The 13,787-nt window shown below is 38.5% G+C and overlaps 1 protein-coding gene across 1 annotated transcript; it reads right to left on the bottom strand.

Annotated features, from left to right (window-relative positions):
• Nucleotides 1–6,573: 6,573 nt before the first annotated feature.
• LOC113344814 (serine carboxypeptidase-like 18) lies at nt 6,574–11,170 on the bottom strand. Its single transcript, XM_026588722.1, has 12 exons — nt 11,076–11,170; nt 9,589–9,709; nt 9,072–9,194; nt 8,904–8,967; nt 8,706–8,797; nt 8,526–8,627; nt 8,310–8,396; nt 7,985–8,143; nt 7,826–7,900; nt 6,898–7,133; nt 6,769–6,808; nt 6,574–6,657 (listed from the first exon to the last, which is right to left on the bottom strand). The coding sequence occupies exons 1-12, from the start codon at nt 11,168–11,170 to the stop codon at nt 6,574–6,576; spliced, it is 1,278 nt and encodes a 425-aa protein (XP_026444507.1).
• Nucleotides 11,171–13,787: the final 2,617 nt, after the last annotated feature.

The following is a 13,787-nucleotide window of genomic DNA, read 5'->3' as shown; positions in this document are numbered from 1 at the left end:
TAATATCCCTCTTTCAGACGAGTCCCTCGAACAGTCAACTGAGATGTCTCTAGAAGAGTCTCTCAAGAGATTTACTGCGAGTACATATAGGATTATGAAAAAAATGGCTCAAGATAGTCCTAATTTCCAAAACAGTGTTCCCAATACTACCTTTGAAAAAAAGGATAGTTTTTATTCACATAATCAAGATGACGAGGTTAGAATTGATGACACTGCTTGTTTTAGATAAGGTTCAACCATTTTCATGTTATGATGATTATGATGAGGATAGTGTTGATGAAGAATCTGAAATAGGTAGGCATAATGATCATGAAATTGTTACTCCGGATGAGCTTTATAACGATAGTGTTATTTCTGGTTCAAATCCCACTAATTTTAATGATTATTCACCTATTCAAAATGATGACCATTTGAATAAAGATATTTTTATATTAGACGATATAGTAATTGCTAGTTACGAAGCCATTAATGGTTTAGAGGAACGGTTTATTATGAAAATACTCTTTTAGAGTTTAGAGATTTATAAACAATAGTCCTAGACAAAGAAGATGAATCCTTAGAGATGAGTAAGGATGCACTACCTGATAACAACTTAATAATCAATTGACCAGTTTCAGGAATCTGATGATCTAGAAATTAAGGAAATTGTGACTAGTCTATCTAGAGACACTGAAAAATCTAAGTTTGTGGGTGATTATCACTTTCCTAATGCCTCACATTTAACTTTTAAAAATTTCCTTCACGTGGCACTTAACATTTATGCCTCAACCATTTTACAAGATTATCTTCATACACGTTTTCCCGAACTTCATGATGTCCAGAAAGAATCGCAGTTTTTAAAAACCCACGCTCTGGTTGATGTGGTTAACCCAGGCTATGATACCAAGATTGACTTTGTTTTCCCACCAAAAAATTTTCTTTAAGTTGTGGGAACGTAAGAGTTACATATGTGTCAGTTATTAAGTTTTGAGACTAAACCTAATTAATTTAGGAGATTAGGGTCGACACATTTGCTTAATACTGACCACCAATGTGGTCAACTGTGTGAGTCGAATCTGATTGACTTAGAGGATCTCCAATTATTCAGGTTATTTTCACGTGCCTGTAAGTTCTTGGTTGAGTATTTTCAGACTCTACAACTTGATCTTCGCCTCTTCGGGATCTTACCTTTGAGGAAATCCAGTCCAGGAAAACATTTCACCAAAACCCTTTTATAGAGCCTGAACCTGAACCACAACTAGATGTAGTTGTATTAAACAAAAAATTATATAAGGGTATGTTTGATATCTTCTTGGTATGTTGCAATTTCCAATAATTTTTGGTAACACTTATTGACTCAGATGACCCACAGTTATTCAGGTTACTGCTTTATGATTGTACGAGGTGAGTGATCCTTTTCTAGTCTGGATGAAGATTTTATACTTAGCACTTGCTGGGAGGTAACCTTCCTCACTTCCTTTAAGTAGTAAATAACAGTTTTTCCTTGTTTATGTTTTTAATTTCATCTTTAGAACATTGAGGACGATGCTAGATTTAAGTGTGGGGGAGTGGTTAACTTTTTATTTTACTTTTCAGTAAATTTCTTACAAATTATGATCAATTGTTGAGTAGGTTTATTGTAGGTATATTATGACCAGCTGTTGAGCGGGTTTAAAAGAAAAAAAAAATTAAAAAAGTATTTTTATTATGACCAGCTATCGAACGTGTCTATCGTAGGCTTTTTAGACCAACTGTTGAGTGGGTCTATTCTTTTGTTTTCTTATCAATTTATGACCAGCCGTTGAGCGGGTCTAGAAAAATGATGATTAGATGTTGAGCGGGTCAATTTTTCTGTTTTGCTCGAAGGACTAGCAAAATGTAATTTGATAAGCACGTAAGTGCGACACACTTTCACCAATAACAACATTAGCTGAGACTCATTTTATCACTAATAAACTTGTTTGTAGGTATTTTTGGGAAATAAACATGTTTGGAAAAATCAGCTCTAAAAGTTGTTAAAGGCACCCTGGAGGACAACTACTAAATTGACCCATACTTTGGATAAGGGGATCCTCAATTGCTAAGGGGTACCCACCTGCTATTCACACCCCAGAGCACCCAATCTGCTAAATGCAACCACATTTTGGTAGGGGCACTTCATCTTCAACATTTCTTTTGGCGGGAATTTTGTTCCAGTGACTGGAAGATTTGGGTTAGAATTATGGAAGCATTTTAGAGAGATTCAATTGCCGAAACTCGTTGAGCTGGACTTGCTAAAGATACACAGGGATAGTATAGGTGTTTTATTGGCGTAAATTGGACTGGATAATCGTTTCTCGACGAAACAGAGATGGAGGATAAAATCGGATTTCCTGAATTGATTACGGAGAGATTTAGTGAGACTTAATCGGCGGAATTGGTTGGATATGTCCTGTTTCGGTCAAACAGGAATGGTAAGTCAATTGGAATCGTAAAAAAGGAAGGAAATCATGAATCTCGATGCAACATGGGATGTGAAAAACTCTCGGGATTTTATGTTGCTGCACACGTTGTTGAGTTATTATTGGAAGTTGCGGAAGTTTGACTCAATCTATACTATGTAACCATGGTGTTAGAAACGTGATGAGCTGCAGCAGGTGCGTGAAAATCAAATAACAGGAAGTTATTCTCGTATTCTTCTTAGGGGGCAAAAAAAATATTTTCATTGATTGCTGCGATATTTTAAACCCTGTCGAGTATAAAATGGGGTGTTAGAAGCCAGAGAGGAGCTATGGAGAGTTAGGGGAGGATAGAGAGTGAGTTAGAGAGCAGAGAAGATTTCTCTGCTACGGCGAAGAAAAAACACGAAGAACATTAGGCTGAGAAAGACTGTCGTTAATAAACCGTGGTCTTTTCTTGGTTTTGCAACAGTCTTTCCAGCGACAGTTGGACAGTGACTACAACACTTCTCTTTTATCGTACATCGTAACAGTGGGTTTTGCAACACCTTTACCATTGCAAATCTCTGTTTTCTAGTATTTCTTCATAAAAACATTATTTGAGTTATGAGTTATTTTTTGAGTTTGTTTTCACCATGTGGAGCTAATCCCCAACCCCGGGATGACGGAGGAAGTTGTACTTCGTCAATGTGGTAATTTGATTAATTATTTTATTTACTTTTGCAACGATTTTTAATGATTCATGATTTTAATTAATTATTTGTCATTTTGTTTGATGACGCATGCTTAGTTCTAGGTAATTGTGATGCTTCATGCTTAAAATATACAACTAATGTTTTATGAAATCTACATTGGCAAAGAATAAAGTTAATATTTCTTTTATTTTGACCTATATAATTTCCTTGAATTAATTTCCGAACCACTTGAATATGAAAAACAGTGAAATCCTGAATCCCAATAAATTCTTCATCATGTGATATATTTTTTATATATTTTCTTTATTTTTAATATTTTTGTTTATTAAATATAACATCAATCTCATCAAGTCCGAGTGAAAGACAACCTTATTTACTACTATTTAAAATCTGAGAAAGGTATAAAATAGAAATAGAACGGGGAAGAGAAGAAGCGGGATGGGAAACAGGTGGAGGACCAAGAATGGATGGCATAGTAGATATATAGATTGGAGAAAATGATTTGGGGGTGGATGAAGAGATCGATTAATGGTGGAATTGGGGATGAAAAAAAAAAGGGGAGAAAAGGAAGGAGAAGAAGTAAATCGATAAGAATTTGGGGAAGTAGAGGTGGAAAACAGGAAATCAGAATCCTGTAATGATAAGGAAGGGGAAGGGGAAGGGGAAGGAGAAGGAGAAGAAGTAAATCGATATGAATTTAGGAAAGCGGGCTTGTATGGTGGGCCTGTACATGACGAATGCAAAGGAAGGGGAGGAGGTGGTGAAAATGGGCCATAAAGAGCAGGTCTAAATTTTCGAATCCATTTTTTCTAGGAAACCCGTTTTGAGGCGTATTCAAATGTTTTGAATACAAAACTATTTTATTATCTAGGGTGGGTTTATAAGGGATGTCCTAGTATTGGGAAGATTACTAAGTTACGCTTAATTATTTTAAATAACTTAAATATCATTCATCTAAATTTAAAAAATAAACCTAAACTAACCAAAATCCTAAGTTATTTTCAAATAAAAAATCATTTTCATTTCTAACTTAATTTAATCATTAGTCAAACAATTTTGATTTTATTTTCCGTCAGTGATTAATTGTTGATTCATAAATCTCTGATCATTGATTAAAATGAGTCGTGTGAAGCGTTGCACAGAGAAATTTAGCTTCAGATCCACATATTGGTACCCAAATCTTTGTTGTTCCTTTTTTTTTATTCTATTTCAGAAGGATGTTTCGGCTGATAATTAAACATGACAATGATAGCCGAACTTCACTTTGTTAAAAAACACACTTAATTCGGTTCTTCAATTTTTTATTCGAATTAGCGGAACCTAAATTCGTCAGTTACAGAATGAAGTTCAGCTGATAACTTGTCATCCGAACCTATGTTTTTCTCAAGTATACCTGGATGTGGAAGATAACTCAGAGGTTCGGCTGATAACTCGTGGCTAGGAAAATTTTATTGCGACGAAAACTATGCTGAACATATGATGTGGGGCCTTCAAGTATTTAGTAAGAAAACAGTTTTTTTTTTCTTTTCACCTTTTTTGTATAGTATATAGAATTGGTCCATAAGAGATTGTTAAAAACCATTAAGACGTAGACCATCAATTTTTGGTGTTTTCCTTTCACTGTGGTTACGATGACCTAATACAACCGAGTATAAGAAGTGTGATAATTTTTAAATAAAATAGCTAATAAGAAGTGGGTTTCCATCACCGAAGAATTTTGGTAAATGCCCTCACATAGCTCTATAAATTAAATTTTGGCAAATGCCCCCACCATAGCTCATGCTTTAGAGAAGGCCTGCTTTGGCCGATAGCAAGCGAGAATTTCATCACCGTTCGACATGAAAACTTTATTTATTTAGGTTTTTAGGAGGGATAGGAGGCCTTTTGTTGCCGTAAGGCTTGGGCTTTGTTGTTCCAAGGCGAGGCAAATTAAAGGTGTGGGATAATCCTCGCTTTGGTGTGTCCTTTCCTGTTGAGTTGATACTTGTGTTTTAACATTAATTCCTCTCTCATAAATCCTCCGCATAACCGTTTTTTCCAAAAAAAACTATCCAAACCAATTTTTTTCTATTCAATCTTCTTCTTCAAACCTAGACTTACTTGGATTGAATCTGATATATCAGATTTTTTCTAGTAAATTTGGGTTTGTAATTGTATAATAAACTTTTTCTGCTTTTAATAAAAATCACTTTGTGATTTAGGTTTTAGGTTTTTATGTTTTTGTTCTTCTGTATACAATGGCTATTCTATGCCTTGTAATAATTTCAATTCTATTCGCCATTAGTGCGTTTAATTATAGCCTCTGTGCTCTTATATTGAAATCCAATGAGAGATTCAAGCATATCTTTGAAGACAATCAATTCCGACATGACGATGATCAGGCTTTATATAAAGAAGATCAATGGCTATCAGAATGGATCGTTATTACAATGATTAGCGGAAACTTCTTTTACAACGGATTTCATCTTACTGAAGAAGAAACCTCTAAATGGTTGAAGATTACAATGATGAAACAGGAGGGTATGTTTATCAACCACTTCTGTCATCTAACAATCCAAACCTCAATTTGAATGAGGTAATTTAATAAAATTTTCTAGGAGTTTTCCAAAGCCCCTATTTCCATAAAAAAAAAAGTTGAGGATCTTGCCCGATCCATAACGAAAGAATGAGCGGATCGTATCACTAAACAACTGTGTGCATCTTAAAGTGTATATCCTATGCAAGGTTGGGACACAATTAAATTGTTCAATCGGCATCGTATCCATGTCCCTACTATGTTTGCAGTTACCGGTCAGTAAATATCATTTTTTTTTCTTTTACAGAAAAGAAAAGGATATATTAGAGAAAAGGTAGTATGTGCGTCAAATGGTCACGTCAAATGGTCATAGAGATCTCCATGAAGAATAAGAAAGGAAGCAATTACATGCAATACTGCAATGTCCTCCCAGAGAATAGCTTTTCAAACTTTCCAAAAAGATCTCTGGAATAATATATGTACTTCTTTGATTTAAAGTGAAGGGATTAAAGCACATAATGCCAATCGCAACAGATGTAAATTATCTGCCACAAGACAAACCAAACAAAGAACTTAAGCTTGAGAAACTTCATCAAAAAGAAAAACAAAAACCTTTAGCTTGAGAAACGAACATAAGCACAAGATCATAATTATTATACGGGCCTTTTCCATGTAACACAACACGTTTGAATCTGCGGCACATCACAACACAGCACAAAACATGCTAATAAGCACATGAGTTTGTGGGCTGGACTGTGCTGGGCCGGCACATGTTACATATCAAACTAGTATTCATCATCATATATACTTCTTGTGTTCATTTATGCGTCGTTATATCTTCACATTTGGGACGTAGGATTTCTTGCTACTACAATATAGCTATTACCGATGATCATTGGTTCTCATCACTGACATCAATAGTTTTTCATTGCCATCTCCGCGTGATTCATAAATGAGCATGAGAAATCCACCTCTCAAACATGGCATAACTTTCTTTAGGTCTGTACTCTGGAGTTGTATGACCTGCTCCCTGCAAACAAATCGTCACCACATACTTAATCAGTATACATATGCGACTTCAGGTCATATAAGTTTCAAGAGAATGTAGAAATTAAGATAAAAGTTGTTTTTTTTCCTTCACAGTCGCATATGTCAGACCGCTCGAGTATGTTCTTGTATATCTGCAAACAAAATAACAAACAAATAAAGTTAAATAACAAGTTTTTAAAACCTAATCTAACTATATCTGAAATAATTTTATGTAACAAACCCGGAAAACTGATCATCGAGGAACCATGGGCGCCAATCTTCGGTAATGGATAAGTTCAGTGATCGTATCCATGCTTCGGTTGAAACATGTGGCACCATGAAATCATGATCACCGCTATATATGAGAGCTCTATAACCAAGTTTGGTGCTAATATTTTGATGATATTCCACACTGCTAAGAATGTCTTCTTTATATGGTACGTCGAAGCTGCACCTGACCCATTTCTTAATCGTTTCATGTTTGAGTCATTGTCAGAAGACCAAGACCTTACTGTATTCAGGTTAACTGTTTGTGATTGTTGAGATTATTAGTCCCACATTGTTTGGGCATCTAAGATCCCGCGGTTTATAATCCCTTAGGGCCTCTCCACTCATTACCAATTGGTTTTGAGTTGGATGCCCGTATTCTAACATGGTATCAGAGCAGGCTATTTGCGACGAGTCATTGACCGCGCTTTTACTCCGCGTCACCCGATTTAATTTTTGTCCACGTGTTAGACCCAACGAGGCTACACGTGAGGGGGCGTGTTGAGATTATTAGTCTCACATTGTTTGGGCATCTAAGATCCCGCGGTTTATAATCCCTTAGGGCCTCTCCACTCATTACCAATTGGTTTTGAGTTGGATGCCCGTATTCTAACATGGTATCAGAGCAAGCTATTTGCGACGAGTCATTGACCGCGCTTTTACTCCGCGTCACCCGATTTAATTGTTGTCCACGTGTTAGACCCAACGAGGCTACACGTGAGGGAGCGTGTTGAGATTATTAGTCCCATATTGTTTGGGCATCTAAGATCCCGCGGTTTATAATCCCTTAGGGCCTCTCCACTCATTACCAATTGGTTTTGAGTTGGATGCCCGTATTCTAACAGTGATGATTGCGAGATTAACAAAGTTCCAAGCCAAGTTAGGGAGCAAAGTTTTTATACCTTTTTTACATGGAGAGCCTCTTGAACATGATTATCATTTGCCCAATATCCAGATAGAAGATTTTGATTGTAATCCTAGAGAATCGAAGAGTATTTTGATTTCGAACGCTAAAGTTTAGTATATCTAATAGGAAGATTTGAATACAAAAGAGAGTATACCCGGTACCGTGGAATTGGTAGCACAGACTCTGATGAGGCGACAACTTCTGCAACTGCTGAGAGGGATCGTCTATTATCAATTGGTTCTTCGTGTTTTGGCCCTATATCACCACAATACCTGTCCTCCGTAATGTGTGCTACACTAATATTCCGTATACACTGAGATGACATGAATGTGTAAATAAAAACAAAAAAAACAAAAATCAGGATAAAGAGTTTCAGTTTATATAAAAGCTAATTTACCCTACTAGAGCATCTATAGAAGTATATAGAAAGTCTGAGAGACCATATATAGAAGAAGTATAGAGCAGACAGATAATTTTACCTCTTGGTATTTTTGGCGATCCTTTAAGCAATTTGCATTGTCCAGATCAAAATTCATATAACTCCCTTTGCAATTCTCCTTCATTGACTGCATATATATATATATATATGTTGGATTTCAGTCAGCCCTCAAATATTCTCCATGTTAAACCATCTTTGAGTCTTTGACGCTTTGATGTAAAAATATCAGTCATATTTGAAGCATCTAATAAGTTACCTCAAAGAGTTCATAGGATAAAAGGCCCATGCCATAAGCATATGGTACACCTGCATTGGTTTCCAATTGTCTGTCGGCGACCGGATTCCCGAGTAAGTAACCCTAAAAAAACAATACCGTGAAATATATGGTCAACGTGGACGGATTAGTAGTGGTGATTGTTCATGGTAAATATGTTACCTCGAGGCGGAGAAATGGATACTTTCGGGTTTCAATATCTGAAATAAACAAACTCAGCTGAATGAATGAACCTTGAGATGACCCTTTTTTTGCTAAACAAAATTTGTGGTATTCAGTTAACAAGTATACTATAATATGAAAGAGGTGATGATCGTATACCATTTATTAAATATTGTACAACGATCGGAACGATCTTGCCTGCATATGAATCTCCACCAATGTAAAGAGGGTTGGATTTAAATTTCGGATGTCCAATTAACCACTGCAGAGGATTCAATTGTCATAAATTTCAAGTCACTTTAAGTCGGTTGTATAATTCAAGAAGTTGAAGCATCCAACGATACTGGTATTTTGATTCCATGTTACCTTAACGACAAATTCATAGATGCTCTTCGATGACTCTTTATCTCCGACATATAAATTGGGTGAAGACTTTGAGTACGAGAATCCAGTGTAAACAGGGGTGTCAGGAAAGACTATGTTGGCAGCCTGGAAATATGCAACCAAGTAATAATATATGTGTAAGCTCAACTCTTTTATGGGGGCTTCCGGAAAGATTATGGTCTACGTTAAGCTCTACTAAGTTGAGAAAGATGTGACCATTCAGAGAACTTGGTAGAACTGCTTAAATTGACATCCCTTAAAACTCGGGTCTGTTATAAACTGGAGCCGGTAGTCGTTCAAAATCAGTAGGTTCAACAAATATAACCTTCTCAATTATGGTCGGAAATTATATTAGTGTATCTATCTACTAAACAGCTAGAACGATTCACTACACACCAAATGCGCCATAAATGGAAACACGTTATTAAGAAACTGAATGTGCAAGAATGCACCAACCTTAGTCCATGAGTCTTTGTTCACCACCAGTGAACCAGAACACCAGGGGATCTTCTTCAGGCTTTCTTTCCGATTCCACAAAATAATAGAACAGCTGAATGTCTGTGTTGCCATCATCATTATTGCTTGGTGAATCTTCATCCTTACCGTTAACACCGATATACCTATTCACAATGATTACAACAAATACATAGACTGTTATGGTAAAATCTGACAATTGACAATATAAGCACATGACATCCAACATTTCAACTAGAGAGGAGTAGAAAAAATAATTTGCTAGTGATACAAACCCTGTTTCAAGATGGAAAGGAAGAGGTCCTGAAAAACCAGGTAAATTAATGGCAACTGCAAGATGAAACTTAGCTTATATAAAGACAACTCTCTTTATTGATGTTTAGAAAATCTCTCAAAACTAAACACAAGTTTTAATTTTGCTCATATAATCAACCACAACTTTGGTGATCATATATATATATAACTATGTAATAGATTATATTCTACCATATTTATAGGACCCAGAATATTTTCATTAATTAAGGATAATAATAATATATATTGCCCCTTCTCCCAAAAGGAAGGGCATGGGAATTTTACCATAATCTGACATGGTATCACGATCCTAAAACCGATCCTTCTTCTCCTTCTTCTTCCCTAAAACCCTAGAAAATCCATGGCAAGTGATAAAAAATCACTTCATCCAGCCTTTGCTGTGACAAACATAAGAACCCTAATCCCTATTCTCCTTGATATCAAACAGGATGAATACTCTTCATGGGTTTTTCTTTTTCAACTACATCTTCAAACTCACGGTCTTCTATTCCTCATTGATGGATCCGCACCACCAACGGAGATTGACAAAAATATCTTGATTCAACTCGACGCTTTGTGTCGTCAACGGATGTTCTCCACCATGGCCAAGGACTTGATGCTCACGGTTTTAAAATCCGGAAAAACCGCTAGAGAACTTTGGGATCATCTTCATAAGCTGTTTCAAGATAACAAAGGCAATCGTGCTGCGACCCTCGAAAGTAAATTTGTCAATTTAAAGTTTGTTGATTGTGCTAGCATTGATGACTATTGTGACAAGATCGAGTCATTGTCGGATCGATTGACTGATCTTGACTTCCCCATGAATGACAAACGGTTGGTTATCCAACTTTTCAATGGTCTTCTGGAGGAATACAACACCGTTGCATCCTTCATTCAACAGTCTATGCCAACGTTTGACGCTGCCCGTTCACAACTACGCACCTAAGAAATTCGTCGTACACAACAAACTTCCATGGCATCCTCTACAGCACTAGCAGCCACTGGCTCCTACACAGGACAGCGTCCTCTACGCCCTAGCAAGCGGAATCAGCTCAACCAACGACCTCCAGCCCATCAACGTTCAGCAGAACCCCCACTTCTGCCAACCCCGGCCCAGTTCCGTCAGCCCAATTACCCACGAGTTGTTGTCTACCCAAACTCTGCATACCCAACTCCTTACATGCCTTACTGGGCTGCACCTCCAAGCCCATACCCTACCGTCCCCCACTGGCAGCCCACTGCTCCTGTTGCTTCTTCTCCAGCTCGCTCCCGCCAGACCCAACAACGTCCACAGCATCCACGAACTGCCGCATATGGACAGGCCCAGGCGCATGTTATTCCTTCCACAGAGATGTTGCATCCTTAAGACTTTGAGGAAGCCTACAGCTCCATGAGTCTGCAGTCACTGGACGACACGTTCTATATGGACACTGGTGCAACCTCACATATTACTGCGGATCCAGGTACGTTACACACTGTTTTCAACACTCGCAATGTTAAATCCATCTTAGTTGGCAATGGCAACTCTATCCCAGTTACGGCCAGTGGTATCCACTCTATAAATCTATCTTCCCGAACTCTTCATCTTAAAGATACTGTCGTTGCTCCTGATATTATCAAAAACCTTATTTCCTTTCGTAAATTCACTATTGATAATCATGTGTCTGTTGAATTTGATCCATATAGTTTTTCTGTGAAGGATTTGAATTCGAGGACGATTCTTATTCGCTGTGATAGCTCCGGAGAACTTTATCCTCTCACAGATTCTGCCGTACCCACTTCAAAACCGTCCCAATCTCCTCCCTTGTCTCTTACCTCCTTCTCATTCGATGTCTGGCACAGCCGTCTTGGCCATCCTGGACAAGCTATTTTAGATAATTTACGTTCCTACTCTTTAATTCAATGTAATAAGAAACAGTCTACCAAACTTTGTCATTCTTGTCAAGTTAGTAAACATGTTCGTCTACCTTTCTATGACTCAAATTCTCTCACTTTTGCTCATTTTGATATTATTCATAGTGATTTATGGACTTGTCCTTCACATATTGATACTGTCTTTCGCTATTATCTTATATTGTTGGATGACTATACCAATTATCTATGGGTATATCCCTTGAAACTTAAATCTCAAGTCTACTCCAAATTCTTGGAGTTTCGGTCTTTTGTCAAAACTCAATTTGAGCGCGATATCAAATGCTTTCAATACGACATGGGACGTGAATTTGATAACTCTTCTTTTCATGACTTTTCTAAAACCACTGGTTTAGTCTTTCGTTTCTCCTGTCCTCACACCTCATCTCAAAATGGGAAAGCGGAGCGTATGATTCGTCGTGTCAACGACATCACCCGCACTCTCATGTCCCATGCTTCTATCCCATACAAATATTGGGCTGATTCACTCCATATGGTCGTCTATCTCCATAACATCATCCCCTCAACCGTGCTTCACTTCGCCTCACCGGTGTCAATTCTCTACCAACGCCAACCGACGTATGCTCACCTACGTACGTTTGGTTGCCTTTGTTATCCTAATTTGTCCGTCACCACCCCACACAAACTTTCCCCTCGGTCCTCTAGATGTTTTTTCCTTGGGTTTTCTCCCCATCATCGTGGATATCGTTGCCTCGACCTAGCCACTAACAAAATTATCTTATCTCGACATGTAACGTTTGATGAAAACGTTTTCCCCTTCCGCACTTCTTCCAACCATCCCTCTCAAAATCTCGATCCCTCTACCCAATCTGTTTCTCCTATGTTTCAACTCCCACTGGCATACCCATCTCCTCCTCCTACCCAGCCGTCCTCTCACCAACTCTATACTCCACCTCATCGCCGTCAACGGCGACTTCCTTCCGCTGTCTCCTCTCTTCCACTCTCCTGTTCTCCCTCTCCCTGTCTGTCGCTCATAGACACGGACATTCCCTTCAACTCCTCTAACTCTCCTGACCGTCCCATCTTCTCTAACTCTCCTGACCGGCCCAGCTCCTCTACCTCTCCTGACCAGCCCATCTCCTCTAACTCTCCTGATCGGACGTCTTCACTCACTCCAGCTACAACCACGTCTTCACCCTCTCAAGCCCAACAACTCCTTCCATCACACGGCTCCACTCCAGACCCAGAAGTAGCTTCCATGTCTGCCAACAATTTCAATCCGAGCAACACTCCTGTTCCTCCTTCTCGCCCTGCCACTCGGGTCTCTCATGGGATTTTTCGTCCCTCCCACAAGCTAAATCTCCATGTTCAAACCCAAAAACAAATTTCCAACCTCCCCAAGTCTCACCTATATGCCCTTAGGGACCCAAACTGGAAGAAAGCCATGATAGATGAATACATTGCAATGTTGAAAACTCACACTTGGGATCTAGTGCCGAGACCTCTTGGTGCTCATGCCATTCACTCCATGTGGTTATTTCGTCACAAGTTTCATGCAGATGGCACCTTGGAACGTCACAAAGCCCGTCTTGTCGCCAACGGTAAATCACAACAAGTTGGTGTTGATTGCTTTGAGACGTTTAGTCCGGTCGTCAAGCCCGCCACTATCCGCACAGTTCTCACCATTGCTACCTCCAGATCTTGGCCCATTCACCAATTGGACGTCAAGAATGATTTTCTTCATGGGGATCTAGCTGAGACAGTCTATATGCACCAACCTCCGGGATTTGTTGATCCTACTCGCCCGGATCATGTTTGTCGCCTTCGTAGATCTCTTTATGGTATAAAACAGGCGCCTCGGGCGTGGTTTCAACGGTTTTCGACTTTCATCATTCGATGTGGTTTCCAGGGTAGTGTATGTGATCCATCTCTATTTATTTATCGGTCGGGACAGCACACCGCATACTTATTACTGTATGTTGATGATATCATACTCACTGCCTCCACTGATGTTCTTCTCACCCGTTTTATTGACATGATGAAACGAGAGTTCTGTAT

Source organism: Papaver somniferum, unplaced genomic scaffold (assembly GCF_003573695.1).
Source record: "Papaver somniferum cultivar HN1 unplaced genomic scaffold, ASM357369v1 unplaced-scaffold_8, whole genome shotgun sequence".
In the NCBI taxonomy this organism is placed as follows: Eukaryota; Viridiplantae; Streptophyta; class Magnoliopsida; order Ranunculales; family Papaveraceae; genus Papaver; species Papaver somniferum.
Note: the sequence above shows the minus strand (reverse complement) of the source record. Positions and strands in the feature narration are given on the sequence as shown.

What these genes read in the sequence shown, in the direction of transcription:
- LOC113344814 (XM_026588722.1), bottom strand. Translation starts at nt 11,170, where the DNA reads ATGCGGCAGTTCGTGGATGCTGTGGACGTTGTTGGGTCTGGCGGGAGC. An exon ending in TGGGCTGCCAGTGGGGGACG is followed by an intron (nt 9,710 to 11,075) that starts GTAGGGTATGGG and finishes CATTGTGAATAG; the next exon opens with GTATATCGGTGTTAACGGTA. An exon ending in AGGCTCTCCATGTAAAAAAG is followed by an intron (nt 7,134 to 7,825) that starts GTATAAAAACTT and finishes TGACTCAAACAT; the next exon opens with GAAACGATTAAGAAATGGGT.